At 38.5% G+C, this 16,830-nt stretch overlaps 1 protein-coding gene across 4 annotated transcripts in view; it reads right to left on the bottom strand.

Moving 5' to 3' along the window:
- sdk1a (sidekick cell adhesion molecule 1a) overlaps positions 1-16,830 on the bottom strand; it is a 1,556,037-nt gene that overhangs the window by 126,739 nt on the left and 1,412,468 nt on the right. For all 4 annotated transcript variants that reach the window (XM_039774120.1, XM_039774121.1, XM_039774122.1 and 1 more), the window contains one exon: positions 15,663-15,761. In XM_039774120.1, coding sequence (XP_039630054.1) covers positions 15,663-15,761 — 99 coding nt within the window. The remainder of the gene's footprint in view (positions 1-15,662; positions 15,762-16,830) is intronic.

Below are 16,830 nucleotides of genomic sequence, written 5' to 3'. Positions count from 1 at the left end.
ACAATATATATATTATATAAAATAAATTATATTATATAAAATTTTCCAGAATTGACCTTAAAGCACTAATATTACATTTATAGTCCAAAATAGCTATTACTGGAAATATAATACCTGCTGCTCCCATTTGAGTGAGTGTGGCCCTGCCATTGACTGTTAAGTTCTTAAGGGCCGTTTCATGCCTTTCTCTCAGAGCTGGTGAAACAGGCTCAGCCACTGCACCACCCTGAATTGAATTATACTGGGATTAATAATAATTAACCAGTGATAGACAGGTGCCCCATTAAGGTTTGATTCCTGCCTTGCATCTTATGCTGTTGGGACTTTAGTGGATTAGGCCAATTATTATTATTATTATTCAACAGATTCTGTAACATAAGAACAAAGCAGAATAAATTTGAGCATTTGGGAACAAAGTAAAAGGTTAACATGCAAAAGAGAAAGAATTCTGTGTTAGAGCACAAGAAGCTTAATAGGCACGAGGCACACACCAGTCCCTCAGGAGAAGACAGCATTTCTTCTTCTTCAGGACGGTACTGATAATCAGTCTAAAAACATGTCTTCAGACCTTGAAATGAAACTTAAATTAGCACAAAAGCTCAACAGTGGAGGAACACAGCCAAAAACTGAATAGGACTCCAAATTCTGTGAGGTATATTGTTCTTCACTGCACCCAGGCTGCACTCATTCTTATTACTGTTATCACTTATATTAATAAGATGCATTATTATGGATTTGAATGTAAGTTTAATCATTAATGTTTATTGTACAGTTAATGATTTGGTGACACAATTAATTATCATGCCAATAAAAATGTTTCTAAATTTAAATTAGGTCAGCTCATTATACATTTTGCCTGTAGAAACAAAAATGCGACAGCAAATGGTGTTTAAATGACTGACCCCTATAACAGACACACAATTCTCCTTTTGTCACTTTTACAATAAAAGACACCCTTAGCATGACTGCTATGATCTCAACAGTTAGTGTACAAATGTGACACTGATTTACAGATGCCTATTTAAATTTTGAAAGGTTTTCGACAATGTTCAAGGCAAGTTTACATTTGTAATATTCCAAAGTGATAGATAGATATATAGATAATAAATAAATAAATTACATTTCCCATAATGCATTTAACATTAGCATATGAAAGAAAAAGAAAACAAAATCTAGTCTGGCTGAAGGGTTTGCGTGGAGTGTCTGATGACAGTTATCTCAAATGCTGTCCAGCACAGATAGATAGATAGATAGATAGATAGATAGATAGATAGATAGATAGATAGATAGATAGATAGATAGATAGATAGATAGATAGAAGTGCAATGAAAAAAAAAAACGCCTCCTCAAAGGGATTATAATAAGGGAGACATGATACCAAATAGAAGTGTAGCTGATGGGTGTTAGGTGTTAAAGGAAGGGATCCATCCATTCATTTTCCCAAATCTGCTTTCTGGAGGTCAAGTTTGTGGGCAGTTTGATCCAACTCTATGAGCAATGTGTGCAAAACTGGACAGCTGTCCATTACGTTGTACAGTCAAGCATACATGTCAGGTCAATCAATTTAGCATCATAGCTCTGAACTCTGGAAGGTAACCTGCATAAACAATGCTTATATCTAACAGAAGGAAACAGATCAGGCTTTAAGTACTATGAGGCGCTGATGCTGTTTACTTTGTTACCAATAAAATGTCTCTGTAAAAATACAGACTTTCACTTCTTGGGATACATGACACAGTATCTTGCCAATATTAATTTCCTTCTGTATTTCTCTTTCATCATCTATTGTGTGAACTTGCTGTCTGTACAAACTCGACTCTAGTGCATTTTGAAATGCTTCCCCAGGATCACAGTGGCAGCTATACAAGTGGCACAAACCCAGTTTGGCAGCGCACAGACCCTCATTTTGGTGGATTGGAGTCTGCTGCATTGTGCTGAGATGTCTTACTGTAAACCCCACTTTGCATAGTCTCAGTTTCCCAAATGCTATGCACCTTTCCCAAATATTACAACTATTTCTACGTTTCTCTACAAGAACAATTGCTTGCCTTTTGTGACATTTTGTCTCCCGCTCTGCAGGCCTTCCTGGATAGAAGCATTTTTCCAGTTGTTCAAATTATTCCTGAACCCTTGATGAATTTTGTTGTTCAACTATTGCAAAACTTTTTTTTTTTTATAATTGCCTTTACTGTACATGCTATTGGAGCTCACTCAAGTGGGAGCCCATCTGGAATTTCTACCCTACCTTTGATGCTCAAAAATCAGAACATTCAAAAATAAAAAAAACTGAAATATCACATTGACACAAGTATTCAGACCCTGTACTTAATACTTCATTGAAGCCCCTTTGGCAGTGTTTACAGCATGGAGTCTTCTCGGATCTGACATAACAAGCTTTGCACAACTGGATTGAGTTTTTTTCTGCCATTTTGTTCTGCAAATTTTCTCAAGCTCTGTCAGGTTGGAAGGAGACCATCTGTGGACGGCTATTTTCAGGTTCCTCCAGAGATGTTTGATTGAGTTCAAGCCTAGGGCCCTGCTGGACAACTCCAGAGCATTCCCAGAGTTGTCCCTAAGCCATACCAGTGTTGTCTTGTCTTTGTGCTTAGGGTCATTGTCCTGTTGGAAAGTAAACCTTTGGCCCAGTCTGAGGACCACAGTGCTCTGGAGTAGATTTTCATTAAGGATATATCTATACGTACTTTGCTCCATTCAGCTTTCCTTCTACCATGTCTAGTCTCTCAGTCCCTGCTGCTGAAAAACAACCCCATAGCATAACACAGCCACCATTGCAATGGTATTGTGCAGGCAATGAGCATTGCCTAGTTTTCTCCAAATATGACACTAATTTTAGTTTCATCAGACAAGAGAATCTTGCTTCTCATACTGTGAGAGTCCTTTAGGTACCTTTTTGCAAACTCCAAGTAGGCTTCCATGTCTCTTGTATTGAGGAGAGGCTCCTGTCTGGCCACTCGGCATAAAGCCCAGATGAGTGGAGTCTGGCAGTGATGGCTGTCCTTCTGGAAGTTTTTTCTATCTCCACCCTGTTTCTCTGGAACTTTTCCAGAGTGACCATTGGATTTTTGTTCACCTCTCTTACCATAGTATTTCATACCAAAGTGCTTAATGTGGACAGGTGTCCAGCTTTATGAAGAGTCATGATTGTTCCAAACCTCTTCCATTTAAGAATTATGGAGGCTATTGTGCTCTTGGAAACCTGCAATGCTGAAGAATGTTTTGTAGTCATCCCCAGATCTGGTGCTTGACACAATCCTGTCACTAAGCTCTGTAGGCAATTCCCTTGACCTCATGGGGTTTATTTTTGCTTTGTGGGACCTTCTATAGACAGGCGTGTGCCTTTCCTAATCATGTGCTATCAACTGACTTGACTACAGGTGGACTCCAAACAAGATGTAAAGACATCTCGGTGAAGACCAATAGAATGGGACAGGATTGGGAAATTTCAAGTGTCATAGCAATGGGTCCGAATACTTATGTCAATTGGATGGTTTGGTTTTTTTATTTTTAATAAATTTGCAAACATTTCTAAAATCCATTCTTTAGTATTGAGTGTTGCCTGATGAGGGAAAAAAATGAACTGAAACAATTTTTGCACAGGGGTGCAACATAACAAAGTGTGAAAAAAAGGAAGAGGTCTGAAGAGTTTCTGAATCCACCGTATGTTCCAATCAGTTTAACGTTTTATATTCCAACTTGATGCTGGGATGTCTACAGGACCTACTCAGGAATTTACTTTGCATGAGAATTATGCTATAGATCACCTTATTATTGTACACTACTTACTGAAGTATCTTTTCATAATGTTTGCTGGTAAGGGTGGTATATAAAATAAATAGAAATTGATTATCAAAACCGCAGTGGGCTGACGCCCTGCCCAGGGTTTGTTTCCTGCCTTGCTCCCTGTGTTGGCTGGGATTGGCTCCAGCAGACCCCCCGTGACCCCGTGTTAGGATATAGTGGGTTGGAAAATGACTGACTGACTGATTAGCAAAAAACACATCAATGTGAGGGGAGGAAGGCAGTGGAGACTGCTAGTACTCAAATTACCAATTTGTTTGCGCTCTCTTTGTGGCTCTTGTCTCAAGAGAGCAGATCATAGCCATTATAACTGTGCAGAATCAGATGCTTAACCACCGGACGCCAATGGAGATGACTAGGTGAGATATAATTTATCCCCTGTGATGTGCCCACCTTTAATATCTTCTTCATAAGGATACTTTGTACTCGGCTGCAATCTGAATTGTAGTAACAGGGTCAGTCATTTTGCTTACTATGAAAGGTACTATACAAACATTAAATAATTGTGAAGTTCAAGATAAAAGACCTTCCAGCAACAAATATACTGTATATAATTAAAAAAAACAGGATGAAACATTGTAATGGTGCTTTTTAATGCTTCTTAAAACAATAAATTGTAAATCTCTATTTGCCACATATACAGTACATCTGATATCTTGCTTATGTGGAATTACACAGTTTTATTATTAAATTTACCAGAAGTCCGAGTATTTGAGTGAAGTAGAGCACTTCTGGTCTGTGAAGCATAAGACGCTACGTAAACAACATTTTTTTCATTTTCGGCTGTATTGCCTGCTTTGTGCTTAGCCACGTCTCTTCATTTGGATGTCATGAAAACAACATTTAGCTAGGTGGAAGAAGAACTGTCATATGAATAAAGCTCCCAGTCTGAAACTCTGCTGCAGCACTGAGTGCCGAAGTCTGCTGCCATCTGTCAGAGTTAATTTCATTTTGGCTTTCAAACAAAAAAGGCACTCAAATCAAGGAAGAAAATGAGCTTAAACCTGTGCCCTAAACCTTCCATCACCATGCATTTAATTGTATATTCATGCAGAGCACTCCTTAAAGAGCAGGTGGGGGGGTATGACATGACCTGTTTGTATAAAACATGAAGTTAGCAGAGGCAGGCATCTGAGGAAGGCATCCAGGGACATTTTCAAAAAAGAATTTGTGAGGTGAAATGCCACCACACACACATTTGGATTCAACCGATTGGTATTTCGGAGTATTTATCCCTATGATATAAAGTAACTGACCAATATTTAAGAGTGCTACTAAATAGTAGCAAAACTTTCAATTAAAGTTGATTAAGTATTCATAAGATGTGGTAGTCTGCGAAAACAACAGGCTCAAGCAGGGCCACACCTTAGATGCCAAGGCCATTTGTAGCCCTAGACCGCTTTGACAGACATCGGCCCCCGTTGACCATAGCAGGTAGTTGGCATTATTAGACTTTGACGACATGTGGGTCAGTGTGTGTTCTCTCCTTGGTGTCTGGAGTGCGCGCCCCTTCAATAATACATACAAATGGTGCCCCTTTACACATAGACTGTAGACTTTAAGGAGCACATGCTCACATTTGAACAGAGCGTGGACTGTTTAAATTTTAATAATGGTGCCCACTGGGCAACAGGACCTACTCAGTATCATCAGAGCTTGATTACTGCCCCCCCCTTGGTGTTCAGAGTACACATCCCTTAACTTTCATAAATGCTATCACTCAGATAAAAGCAGCCTAGGTGGCAATCGAAAAATCTGCTGCTATCTATCTATCTATCTATCTATCTATCTATCTATCTATCTATCTATCTATCTATCTATCTATCTATCTATCTATCTATCAACAACATGTTCTTATTGTGTGGAGTAGGAGGAGTGTAAAGGGGGAGTAGTGATGGTCTGTTGTGTTATAATGAATTGTTAACTTTTTGATTTTCTTATTAATATGTGAAGTAGGAGGAGTGTAAAGGGGGAGTAGTGGTAGTCAGATATATTGCTCTTTTGTTTTATTCTGAAAATTGGGCTAGTTTGTCATTTGACTGTGTATATTGTTAATATTTTCTTATGTTCACAATAATGGTCATTTAAAAAAATCTATCTATCTATCTATCTATCTATCTATCTATCTATCTATCTATCTATCTATCTATCTATCTATCTATGTGAGAAGATATAGGTGTGAGGCCAGTGACACAACACACTCCTTTCAGTCAAGCAGCACATCACACTTAGCAAATATGTTTTCTGGATCTCATCACCCTGCAATTATTTGATTACATGGCTAAAAATTGCAGCAGATGATAGGATACATGACTGCCTCACACATTTTTATCATAGTTTCAGCTTTCCAAAGTATTGAACGTATTGTAAGCTGAGCATGTTTTCATAGTCAATTAATGGGCTTCCTGAAAATGCTGGTGGGCTGTATGAATGTTTTCCATGTATGGTGAGTTCAGCTACAGCCTTCATCCATCTTTTTCCTTTTTTTTAATTTCAGTCTTACTATGACACACACAAGACATCAGACAGACAAACCTCTCTTCTGTTTTTGCAGTCCAGAACACCTGCTTTTCCTTCTTTTCCAGCGTGTGCACTTAAAAGACTTTGAGAGGATGAAGACCATGATTCTCTGGTGTGATGAGACAAAAACTGAACTCTTTGGGCAGAACTTCCTAGCAAAGAGCAGACACTGCTCATGAGCTACCTAATGTCATCCCTATGGTGACGCATGGTGATGGCAGCATTATGTTATTAGGGTGCTTCTCAGCGTCAGGGACGGGGAGGCTGGTCACAATTGCAGGGAACGATGAATGCAGCCAATTACAGAGAGATTGCTCCAGAGGGCACATGATCTGAGACTGGGGTGATTGCTCACCGTTCAGCATGAGAATGACCTAAAGCAAACAGACAAGACAACACTCCTGTGGTTTTGGGACAAGTCTCTGACTGCCCTTGTGTGGCCCGGCCAAAGCCCAGACTTAAACCCAATAGAACATCCATAGAGAGACCTGAGCCTGCCAGTTTACAGACGCTTCAAATCTAATGGAGCTTGAGAGGATCTGCTAGGAAGAATGGGGTAAACTGCCCAAATCCAGGTGTGTGTAGCTTATAGAAATTTACCCAAGAAGACCCAAAGCTGTAACTGCTGCCAAAGGCACTTCAACAAAGTACCAAATGAAGAGTCTGAATGCTTCTTTCAATGAATGATTTAAATATTTGTTTTTTGCACACCTTTCTGAAAACATCTTCACACTTTGCCATTATGGATTATTGAGTGTAAATTGATGGGCAATAATGGCAAATGTATTCATTTAAAAGAGATTTACAATATAATAAAGTGTGCAGGAAGTGAAGGGGTCCGAATAGACTTTCTGAATCCATTGTAGCACGTTTAACTTCTTATATTCTAAATTCACCCCACATTACAAATTTGATTTCATATATTAAAATTGTTCTCAATTCTAAAGTACTTTTGACTTTATGCATCCAGACATTGACTCTATGTATTGTATATTCAGTAAATTTGCCTAGGAATGAGAAACAGTGTCATCATTTGTATGTGAAATAAAATATTTGAAGTTTTTGGTGAGCAGGAGACCCACCCAATGTGCAAACATATTACTGGCTGGAGACAGAGTTAGCATGAGAAGCAGCCATGACTGCCATTACAACAGAAACTGCTCATTCTGGATGAGGATTCTGGTTTGTGAGGGAAGCTATGGACAAGAAATTGGAATAAGCCATGTTGTTGGTTTTAAGAGATTACAGTACAGTGGGGTTTAGAAAAATGCTCCTATGATCTATAAATTATAAAAAAAAAAATAAAAATATATATATATATCTAATTAATCAAGGATAAGACAGAGTGACATTAGGGCAGTGTGTGGTGGCATTTCGACTGCTGCCACTCTTTTTCAGGTGCAAATTTTCCTTCTAGTTTAACCAAGGACTCTGTCAACAATGTGAAGAGACTGATGAAGAAACCTCAAGTTCAACATGCTTCATTGTGGAAGTCAGTTCAATCACCAGAAAGGAGACAGAGTGTGATGAACAGTGAAAGAGGAAGGGAATTCATTTCTGTCTGCCTGAAGTAAAAGGAACTAATGGCTTGAGTTATAGAGTTTTTAATCCTGATCAGTCAATGGAAAAACATGTTGAGAAATGGTAGTATGGTGGAAGATACTGTATATCCTGTTAAATCTCAGAGATGGATGGAAACTGCTGAAGTGGTTAATAAATTCCTGAATTCCACATTGCAATTGCCAGCATTAGTATCATAGGTAGAAAACCAAATGTCAGATCAAAGAAGTCACCCAACCAAAACTCAGTGATCCATACAACAGAGGAATATGGATGGAACGCACAAAGAAGTCATATATATATATTGAAAAATAAAATGATGTATAATATAAATATTCCTAACTCTCAGATAAATCATATAGGTTCATCAGCTTTCATCAAACCCCTCCTGCAAACTACCCTCCATCACTGGATCAGGATCATAGAACCTAACACCTACATATATGTAAGTCTGATGTGTGGAGGGCTTAACTCAGTTGTAGAAATTTAGTAAAGGATGGCAGTTTTTCATATAAATTAACCCCCAGACCCTTGACCACCCACAGCATGTTCCCAGTACTATGAAATCTGTGATCAGAAGAGCAGCTGACCCTCTGCACTCCCTGAGGGAATTACAAATGATTTGCAGAAGCCTGGAGACACAGACTGACAGCACTTGTCTATTACATATATGACAGGGAGTTGTAATCCAGAGGGTTCACTCAGGTCAAAGACTGCTCTCATTTGCCATTCTGTTTTTATCGCCCTCCATAGTCTATTTTAACTGCCATAAAGCCCTAATAATGGAAGTTGAATCACTGGAAACAGTGGCCAATATCTATCAGCCTCTAATTTAAAAGCCTTAAGGAACATCACTCACTGTTTCCATTTTATTCATTTGAAATGTACTTCTGATTTATATTGAGCCCCTCATAACCTATACCTCGACTAGCTTTTTGAATAACAATAGAATAAAACTGTGTTTGGGAATTCTTGTTTAAAGTATTCAATTGTGTCTACTTAGCAGCAGAACACGGGTTCTATGTACATTTCAAAGTGAGCACAGCATGCTTTAGTAGCTGGTTTAACCCAGTTTCTGAAGAGACAGGTGTAAAATTGTGTGTCAGACCAAAATAAGTTCCAATTTGGCATTCATGCTGTACACTCAAGGATGAAGTGGTAGAATAAATAACAAAAAAAGTAAAACTTGCAGAACTGGGACCAAAATAGCACATGTTTGTGCAGACAAAACTAACATAAAGCTGGACTTCCAGCTGAGTATTAGATGAATGTCAGCTGAACTTTGTTGAGAACAGCACCTTTTATATTGTAGATTGTCTCACATGGCTGGCAGTGTGGCCTCCCCTGTTGACTGAGGACTGGACTGCAAAATGTAAAAACACAACCCCTCCGGCTCCTGCCAGGACAATAATGACTCACTGTGTGAACTTAGCAAAAAGTTCAAACTGTTCATCTTCCATTTCTGGAAATATGAAATGTAATGTAGTGATAGTATGTATTAGGAATGGTGCTTCCTAGATAAAGGTGTTGCATACATAATGCAAGGCTATAAGGCTATCCTGGGGCAGTGGAGTATTGAATGCAGATATCTTAATCTTTCTCCTTGGGACAAATGAAGCATGTAAATATGTACGAACTGTGACACGTGTGTTTGGGAGACAACTTGAGGGCTGATATAATGGTAATTCCACAAAGGGCTGAAGGGTTGGCACTGTTGCCTAATGCTTCTCCTCCTCTGTGCCTTGCAGATCAGATGAGCAACAGTGATGTCAATTCCTAGTCACAGTTCCTTGGACCTGCCCCTTCTGCTCTGGCTTCCTTAAGTGAGTCTAACTAATGACTCATTTCCGGAAAGATGTTTCACTTGTTTTTTGCAATTTTTTATTTGTTCTGCCAAAATATATGTGTTTCACCTTCAAGGTGTCCTAACTATTTTTCTCTTTCTCATGTTTTACCTTAAAGTATATGCTATCTATCTATCTATCTATCTATCTATCTATCTATCTATCTATCTATCTATCTATCTATCTATCTATCTATCTATCTATCTATCTATCTATCTATCTATCTATCTATCTATCTATCTATCTATCTACCTGCATTATATAGTACCTTTTCCATCTATCTATCTATCTATCTATCTATCTATCTATCTATCAAATACATTTATAATAATACATTCATATTTCATTTTGGTACAGTGATGTCTCCTCATGTCTTCTTGTTTTGGTTACGTTAGTTTTGTAAATTAAAGCTTTAGAATAATTATGATGAAAACAGAGCACCTATCCACCTAAATTGTCTAAAATAAGAGAGACTGAGATTTGAAGGCCTTTACAGCCCCACTCTCCACTACACTACTTGGTACTTTGTTCCATTTGTCTAGTCTATGGTTTTCTGGGTGAAGAAAAACCTTCTAACGTTTGTGTAAAATTTGCCCTTAACATGTTTCTAAATGCATCCCCATGTTCTTGTTGAAGAATTGAGTTTAAAAGTAGCAACTGGGATAAACTTTACTAATTCCTTTCATAATTTTAAACACTTGTCACTTATCATGCATGGCTCTAGCAAGGTAGGCAACATTATGTCAGGGCAGGAGGGGCTGCTGTCATTAACTGTCTTCTCTATTCCCACCATAGCTCTGAATAGATGCCCAATGAGGTTATCTGAACCAGCCTCTGATGCCCAAAGAGGGCCCTGTCCCTTACAGTCAGAGGACTATAAATGCAGGCATCCCCAAAAGAAGGTGTCTGAGTCGGACCTGAACCTTCAAGAAAATTGATTCCCAAACCGATCTTCTTAATAAGAGTTCTCTTAAAGAGAAACTGGAAAAGGCATTGAATGATTCCAACAAGTCTAATTTCCTTTTATTGTAAGTCGTGCCATCGTGACTGTGATGCAATATTTCAGCAAAACTGCAAACCTTGGAATGAAGCCATGAAGTGCTTTTACCACTTGGTTAATTTTACCGTTGATGGAGAGTTCAAGTCACCAAAATGCCAGTGATACAGTACTTGGGCAGAAATGTCACTGTGCTTAAAACTGCATTTCATGAATATGATTCAGCATTCATTTCTTGACTACGGTAACATACAACATGTGCTTTATTCTTCCATGACAGAAGAAGGAATGGACAACAGATTATATCACCTTTTGTGGGGTGCTGAGTGTTGATGATGATTTATTGGATCTTAATTTTAAACTTTTGAGTTTGAAAAGTTGTATTCTTGACTGATCTATTAGCTTATTAACTATTTAACCGATTGTAATGTGATCTATATGTTCAATAAATAAGAATATCAAAAAAATTAAAAGTTAACATTTCCCAAAACGTTTAATGATAAAAACAGAGCAAAACAGCACCGCTGTGACAGCCTATCATTCACTAATTTTATCCTTTTAACTTAATTTTATTTTCTCCTTTCCTAGGCTAATCTCAAGAAGCAGTAAAATCACTAATCCATCCATCTGTTGATGTGTTGCGGTCAGATTTGGTGTGGGGTTCCAGTTGGGTAAGTCACTTTACTAAGAAAAGATTTTTTTTCTCATGTAAACGCTATGCATTGTCATTCTTGACTGTACAAGGACACTGACTCGCTGAATTTGTAGCTATAATCCTCTGCACGTTGTTTTCAAAGAGTGGAAATATGAAAGAAACTACTGATCTCTTGTTCCCTGCAAGTGTAGTCAGACCTGAACAGTCAAGAGGCATCAATCTGAATTCATCTGATGCGTGATATGAGCGTGGAAAACTAGAAAAGTAATTGTGTGCCGCTTCATTACAACCCTGACACAAAGGGTAAGTTCACGCCTACTGAGCCGTTCCTCTGTTTCCTTCTACAAAGGGTGACAATGGTGGGGTGGTGAAGGGGGGGCAATATTCAAACTGATGTACAGGGAATGGATCAGCTCCCTGCAGTCTTACAAATGTACTTCACTCCACTGCTTTGCATAAAAAAATGAAACTGAACGATGCCACATTTGTTTCGTTTTCCCAGTTGCCTCTGCCCTATTTAATTGCAATTAATAAAGTGTAAAAAAGCAGCCAGTGAAAGTCATTCCCAAATGTGTTCACTGGGGAGGGACTTTATTATATTAATGTACAGTTCGCAGATGTATTTGGCCACAGAAAATTACGAGATCAGGATACATTTTAATTATTTACATTTATTATTAATAATTGGAGCACAAGCAGGTTATGAAATGGAGCTGGCAACTGGGTTGTATAAAGTTAGTGTACTACCTACTTACTTGGTCACTGATCAGTCTTTTCATACTTAACTGTGACTTGTTTGTTATGAGATATAAGAACCTACGAAATTTGAGACCATTCAGTCCATCTAGCCTGGTTTGTTTATCTAATAGCTAAGCTATGCCAGTATCTTATCCAGAAACTTCTAAAAGGTTGTCCGGGTGTCTTCTTAAACTTAAGTCCGTTCAACTTTATTGTCATTCATCCACATACATAGTATATGGTTGAACAAAACGTAATTCCTTACAGTTCCAGGCATATAAACAAATCAACATCCATTTAACATACACCATAACATTACCAAAACCAGTGCAACAATATAAAGTGACAAAACAAATAATAAAAAAACGCAGGACTATAAAGGTCACGCAATGCTCCGTGGCGATAGTAAAATGCAGAGTGTAAATGTTAAAGGGATATGGTGCAGGGTGGTATGTTAGAGTTCAGAAGTCTGACTGCATGGGGAAAGAAACTGTCATGGAACCTGGCTGTACTGCGCCTAATACTGCGGAATTTTCTGTCTGACGGCAGGAGGTCAAACAGTGTGTGTCATGGATCAGAGACGTCTTTCACAATGGTGGAGATGTCATGTCTGAAAGATGCCCATCGCTCTGTACTTCTTTGAATAAAAATGTGCTGCCTGGCTTCAGGCTTAAATGTACTTTCTCTTAATTTCCACTGTTATTCTCGAGTATGTGAGTCACTGTTAAATTGAATGAAATTCTACCGGATGGGCTTTATCGATGCCTTTGAGGATTTTACAGATCTGGACTACGTCCCCATGCAGTCTTCTCTGCTAGAGACTAAACAGGTTTAATTTTCTGAGTCTGTCAGAGTGAAACATGCCCTTACATCTTGTGATGCACGTGGTTGATCTCCTCTGTACAGCTTCGAGTGCTGCTATGTCTTTTTTGTAGTGTGGTGATCAGAATCGCCGACGATACTCCAGATTTGGTCTCTCTAATTCACTTTATAGTCTACACATAGCATCAGCTGATGTATAGTCATCGGTTTTTATGATATAACCTAACATTTTATTTGCTTATTTGGTTGCTTCTAGAAAATTAAAATTTTGCATCAGCATATACCCACAAAACGCAGAGATTGCATCCTACAGGACAGTGTCTCCCATCTTGTGTTTGTAACTGACGTTTCTTTTGCCCATTTGTCATTTATGCGTGTGTCTGTGTATAAGTCAGTTTACCTACTTGATGATGTTCACTTTCAAAAGCAGCAATATAAAGTAAAAGTTATTGATTTGTTTGATGGATTTCACTAGTATGCTGGGATGTTTTTTTTTTTAAATGTAATACATACTTTCGTCTTGAAAATTTGGCCTGCACTGTAGTGCAATCATTAACACTGTTGCCCCACAGATCTGCCGTCATGGCTTTCAGTGCCATGCTAGATAGTGACAAATGAAACAGGCCAGCTTTACATGGCATACATTTATGCAAAAATGGCTCTATAATTCATTTTCTGTCTCTGACTCATCTTTAGGATTGCAATCACCAACGCTGCCTTCTGGAAGTTCAACAAAATGTCTGCATGTGACAGGAAATGAGCCCGGTGATTTTGTTTTAATTTAAATACTAAATGACAGGCAGACTCATGTGGAATTGATTCATGTAAAACTTCCAGACAGGCACTGAACATCCTTCTTCTTGTGCCAATGGCAAAAATTTCAATAGAAGCAAAACACAAATTATTTCACAAAGCAGTGAGATTTGCTGAGAATTCAGTTTTGTGCAAACAGATCTGCTGATCATTAATGCCTGGTTGCTGTCTTTGTGGAGTTTACACATTCTTTCTGTGGCCATATGAGTTTTTTTCTGTAGATATGTCAGTTTGACTTCAGCATATCTTTGCCATTTGTCTTAGATTAACTGGTTGCTTTAAACTGTCCAGTAGGTGAGTGTGTGTGTGTGTGTGTGTAGGTGATCCCTGGAATGAACTGGAGTCTCAGACTTGTTTCCTACTTTGATGTTGGTATAGACTCCCAGTTGGATCAAGCTGGTTTGACAATGTGATTGTGTGATATCATGTGGATTTGAGTCTTACTGTTTAGTTTTTGGAAGTCTGAGAACCAGGCTGCTATCATGGAAGAATGGGACTGTGTTGGTGTTTGCAAGAAAAGTAGGATCCTAAAAATCAGAATTAAGTTCACGTTAAACTTTTCTGTTGTGTACATAGTACAATGAAAATCATACTTCCACATCCCCTACAAACAGTGCTGTAAAATATGTAATCGACACCAAAATATAACATCGGGTGACGTCAATACAAGAAAAACTCATCAGCTACACTTCAGCTACACAACACCAATGTCAGATGACATGTCTACAAGAAGCACTCATCAACTACACCTCAGCCTAAATCAGTGTGTGTATTTGCTATTTAATATCAAGTATCCATAAAATAAACCTATGCATCCACACAGTTGATTGACTTAAAAAGAACTTGAGTTTGAGAAGTCTGACATCTTACCTTTTTGTCATCTAGTAAAACATGTTATTTAAAAATTGTCACCAACAAGGGCTTAATTTTTTTGATCGTTTTACTAGCCACAGCACCTGCTGAAGGCAGGTAATAGAATAAAATGATTTGCTATCTCTTTTCCTTTGTGTACCTTCAGTATTTACGTTGTTGAACTCCTCTTCACTGGTGCTCCCTCTTTCAAGAGCATTTCCATAAAGCCTGCTTCTCAGACTCTGCTTATTTTCAAGGTGCTCTTCTTGCTTCCTATCTGGATTTATACTTTCAGTCTTTGGAAGCGACTCTGTCAGCATGCAGAGCGTCACACACGTATGACTAGGAGGGAGCTGAATGGACCAAGTAAAGGTAATTACCCGCTAGGCCAGAGGGTGACGGGGTGCGCTAAACCTTGTTCTGTTATCTTTGCAGGCCAAATATGGGAAAACCTACCTGACTCAACAACGTCACTTCCGGCTTCAGATGACACCACTTCAGTTTCCAGACGCAGATGACATCACTTCCGGTTTCTGACCTCAGATGACATCACTTCCAGTCTCACCTTTTAAAGCCGCCATCTTGTCCACCACCAGTTCATTTTATGAAGCTGGAGCTCAATCTATGCACATCAATTCTTAATTTTGCGTCCTGGGATAATATACGGGTGGCTGCCCCAAACCTTTCCAGTAGGTTGAGAGTCATTCTTTCACAATATTATGCCTTTTCTAATATCGCTACACTAGTATTCACTTTCTTGAGCTTGTTTCTGTAAAGTCTGTTTTTCAGACTTTGTCATTATTTTTGAGGCACCTTTCTTATATCCCGTCTGGTTTAACACTTGTCACCTTTGTAGGCGATGCTCTCAGGCTGCCTGATATGCCTTTACTCCTCCCCGTGAGTCTCACACTCACACTTTTTCTTTTGTCACGTTACTAAAGCCAAATTGACCAATCAGATTTCTCAGTGGGACTGGACACACAAACCGAGTTGATCGAGGGGGTTAATAATAAAAATAATAATAATAACTGTGTTCTCTTACCAATTATTATTCCATTTGGTTCCAGTGGAGGTTGCCATACTACCTTCAGGGAAGTCAAACGTACTTCTGGGAAGACCAGTCTGACAGGTGGACCGGGTACTGGGGAAGAAGCAGAAGTCTACATTAAAGATTATCTGGACTTAATGTCATCATATTCTAGATAAAAAAAATTTTAACTAGAGAATATAGTGCTATTAATTAATTGGACACAAATAATACGCTGTAAAGGAAAAGTTAATCTCGTTATTTTTTACTAATTGAGAGAGAGAGAGAGGTGGGGAGCATGCAGTTTATCAACTGAGGATGATAAAAAAGATGATTATCCCATAATTTTCTTTTAGTCCTACATCCAATTGTTTCATAAACTGAATTACCCTGTGAGGTATCAGGCTTCTCATTCCTCTGTAAATCAATTCCATTGTTAGGCCATTTTCAAAAACACAAAGCACCCAGAAAGAAGTGCAGTTGTGATGTCCACCACCCATCTTTTTACTACACTGAAGGCCCCAGCTTGACTTGGAGCTTTACGCTCTTTCTTTTTTATTACAGGCCGTAAAATGGAACTATCATAGTCAGCAGGATACCAGAATTGAGGTCAAAGAGTAAAGTTTCTTGTGTGGTGCTAGATATTCCATAAGTAGGTTTTTCAGTTTACGAGTTTCCAGTTCAGTTCAGTCAGTTCTTCACTTATATGTTTTTTTTGGCAATGCATGAACATAATAAGTCAACCAGTATAAAATCCTATTTTTACGTTTTGCATTGTAGCAGGTGACTATCTCAAAATTGCATTGCCATTAACTACAACATAATAGGTTCAAGTCCAGCTTATTTATTCATTTATTTTTTAATTTTTACTATACGCCGTGAATCAAATTGTGACATCAGGCAGGCAGACAGTGTCAAAGATGACCTTTATGCATTACAGGACACAAGCCAGGAACATAAGTTGTTCTAGTGAATAAAGAAACTCAAAAATCACACATGTGCCAAAAACTATTGACAGTAAGAGCCGGTGACATGCCAAGTAAGGTACGCTTTTCCCCATATGAGACAATATACAGATGCACTGATGTGAACTCAGAGTGGCCTGCACAGAGGGGGCATCTCATAACCCCTACACACCAGACATAACTGACTACTCACAAGACCTGGGTTCAAAAGGGATTAT

This window comes from Polypterus senegalus, chromosome 13 (genome assembly GCF_016835505.1).
Source record: "Polypterus senegalus isolate Bchr_013 chromosome 13, ASM1683550v1, whole genome shotgun sequence".
Taxonomy (NCBI): domain Eukaryota; kingdom Metazoa; phylum Chordata; class Cladistia; order Polypteriformes; family Polypteridae; genus Polypterus; species Polypterus senegalus.
Note: the sequence above shows the minus strand (reverse complement) of the source record. Positions and strands in the feature narration are given on the sequence as shown.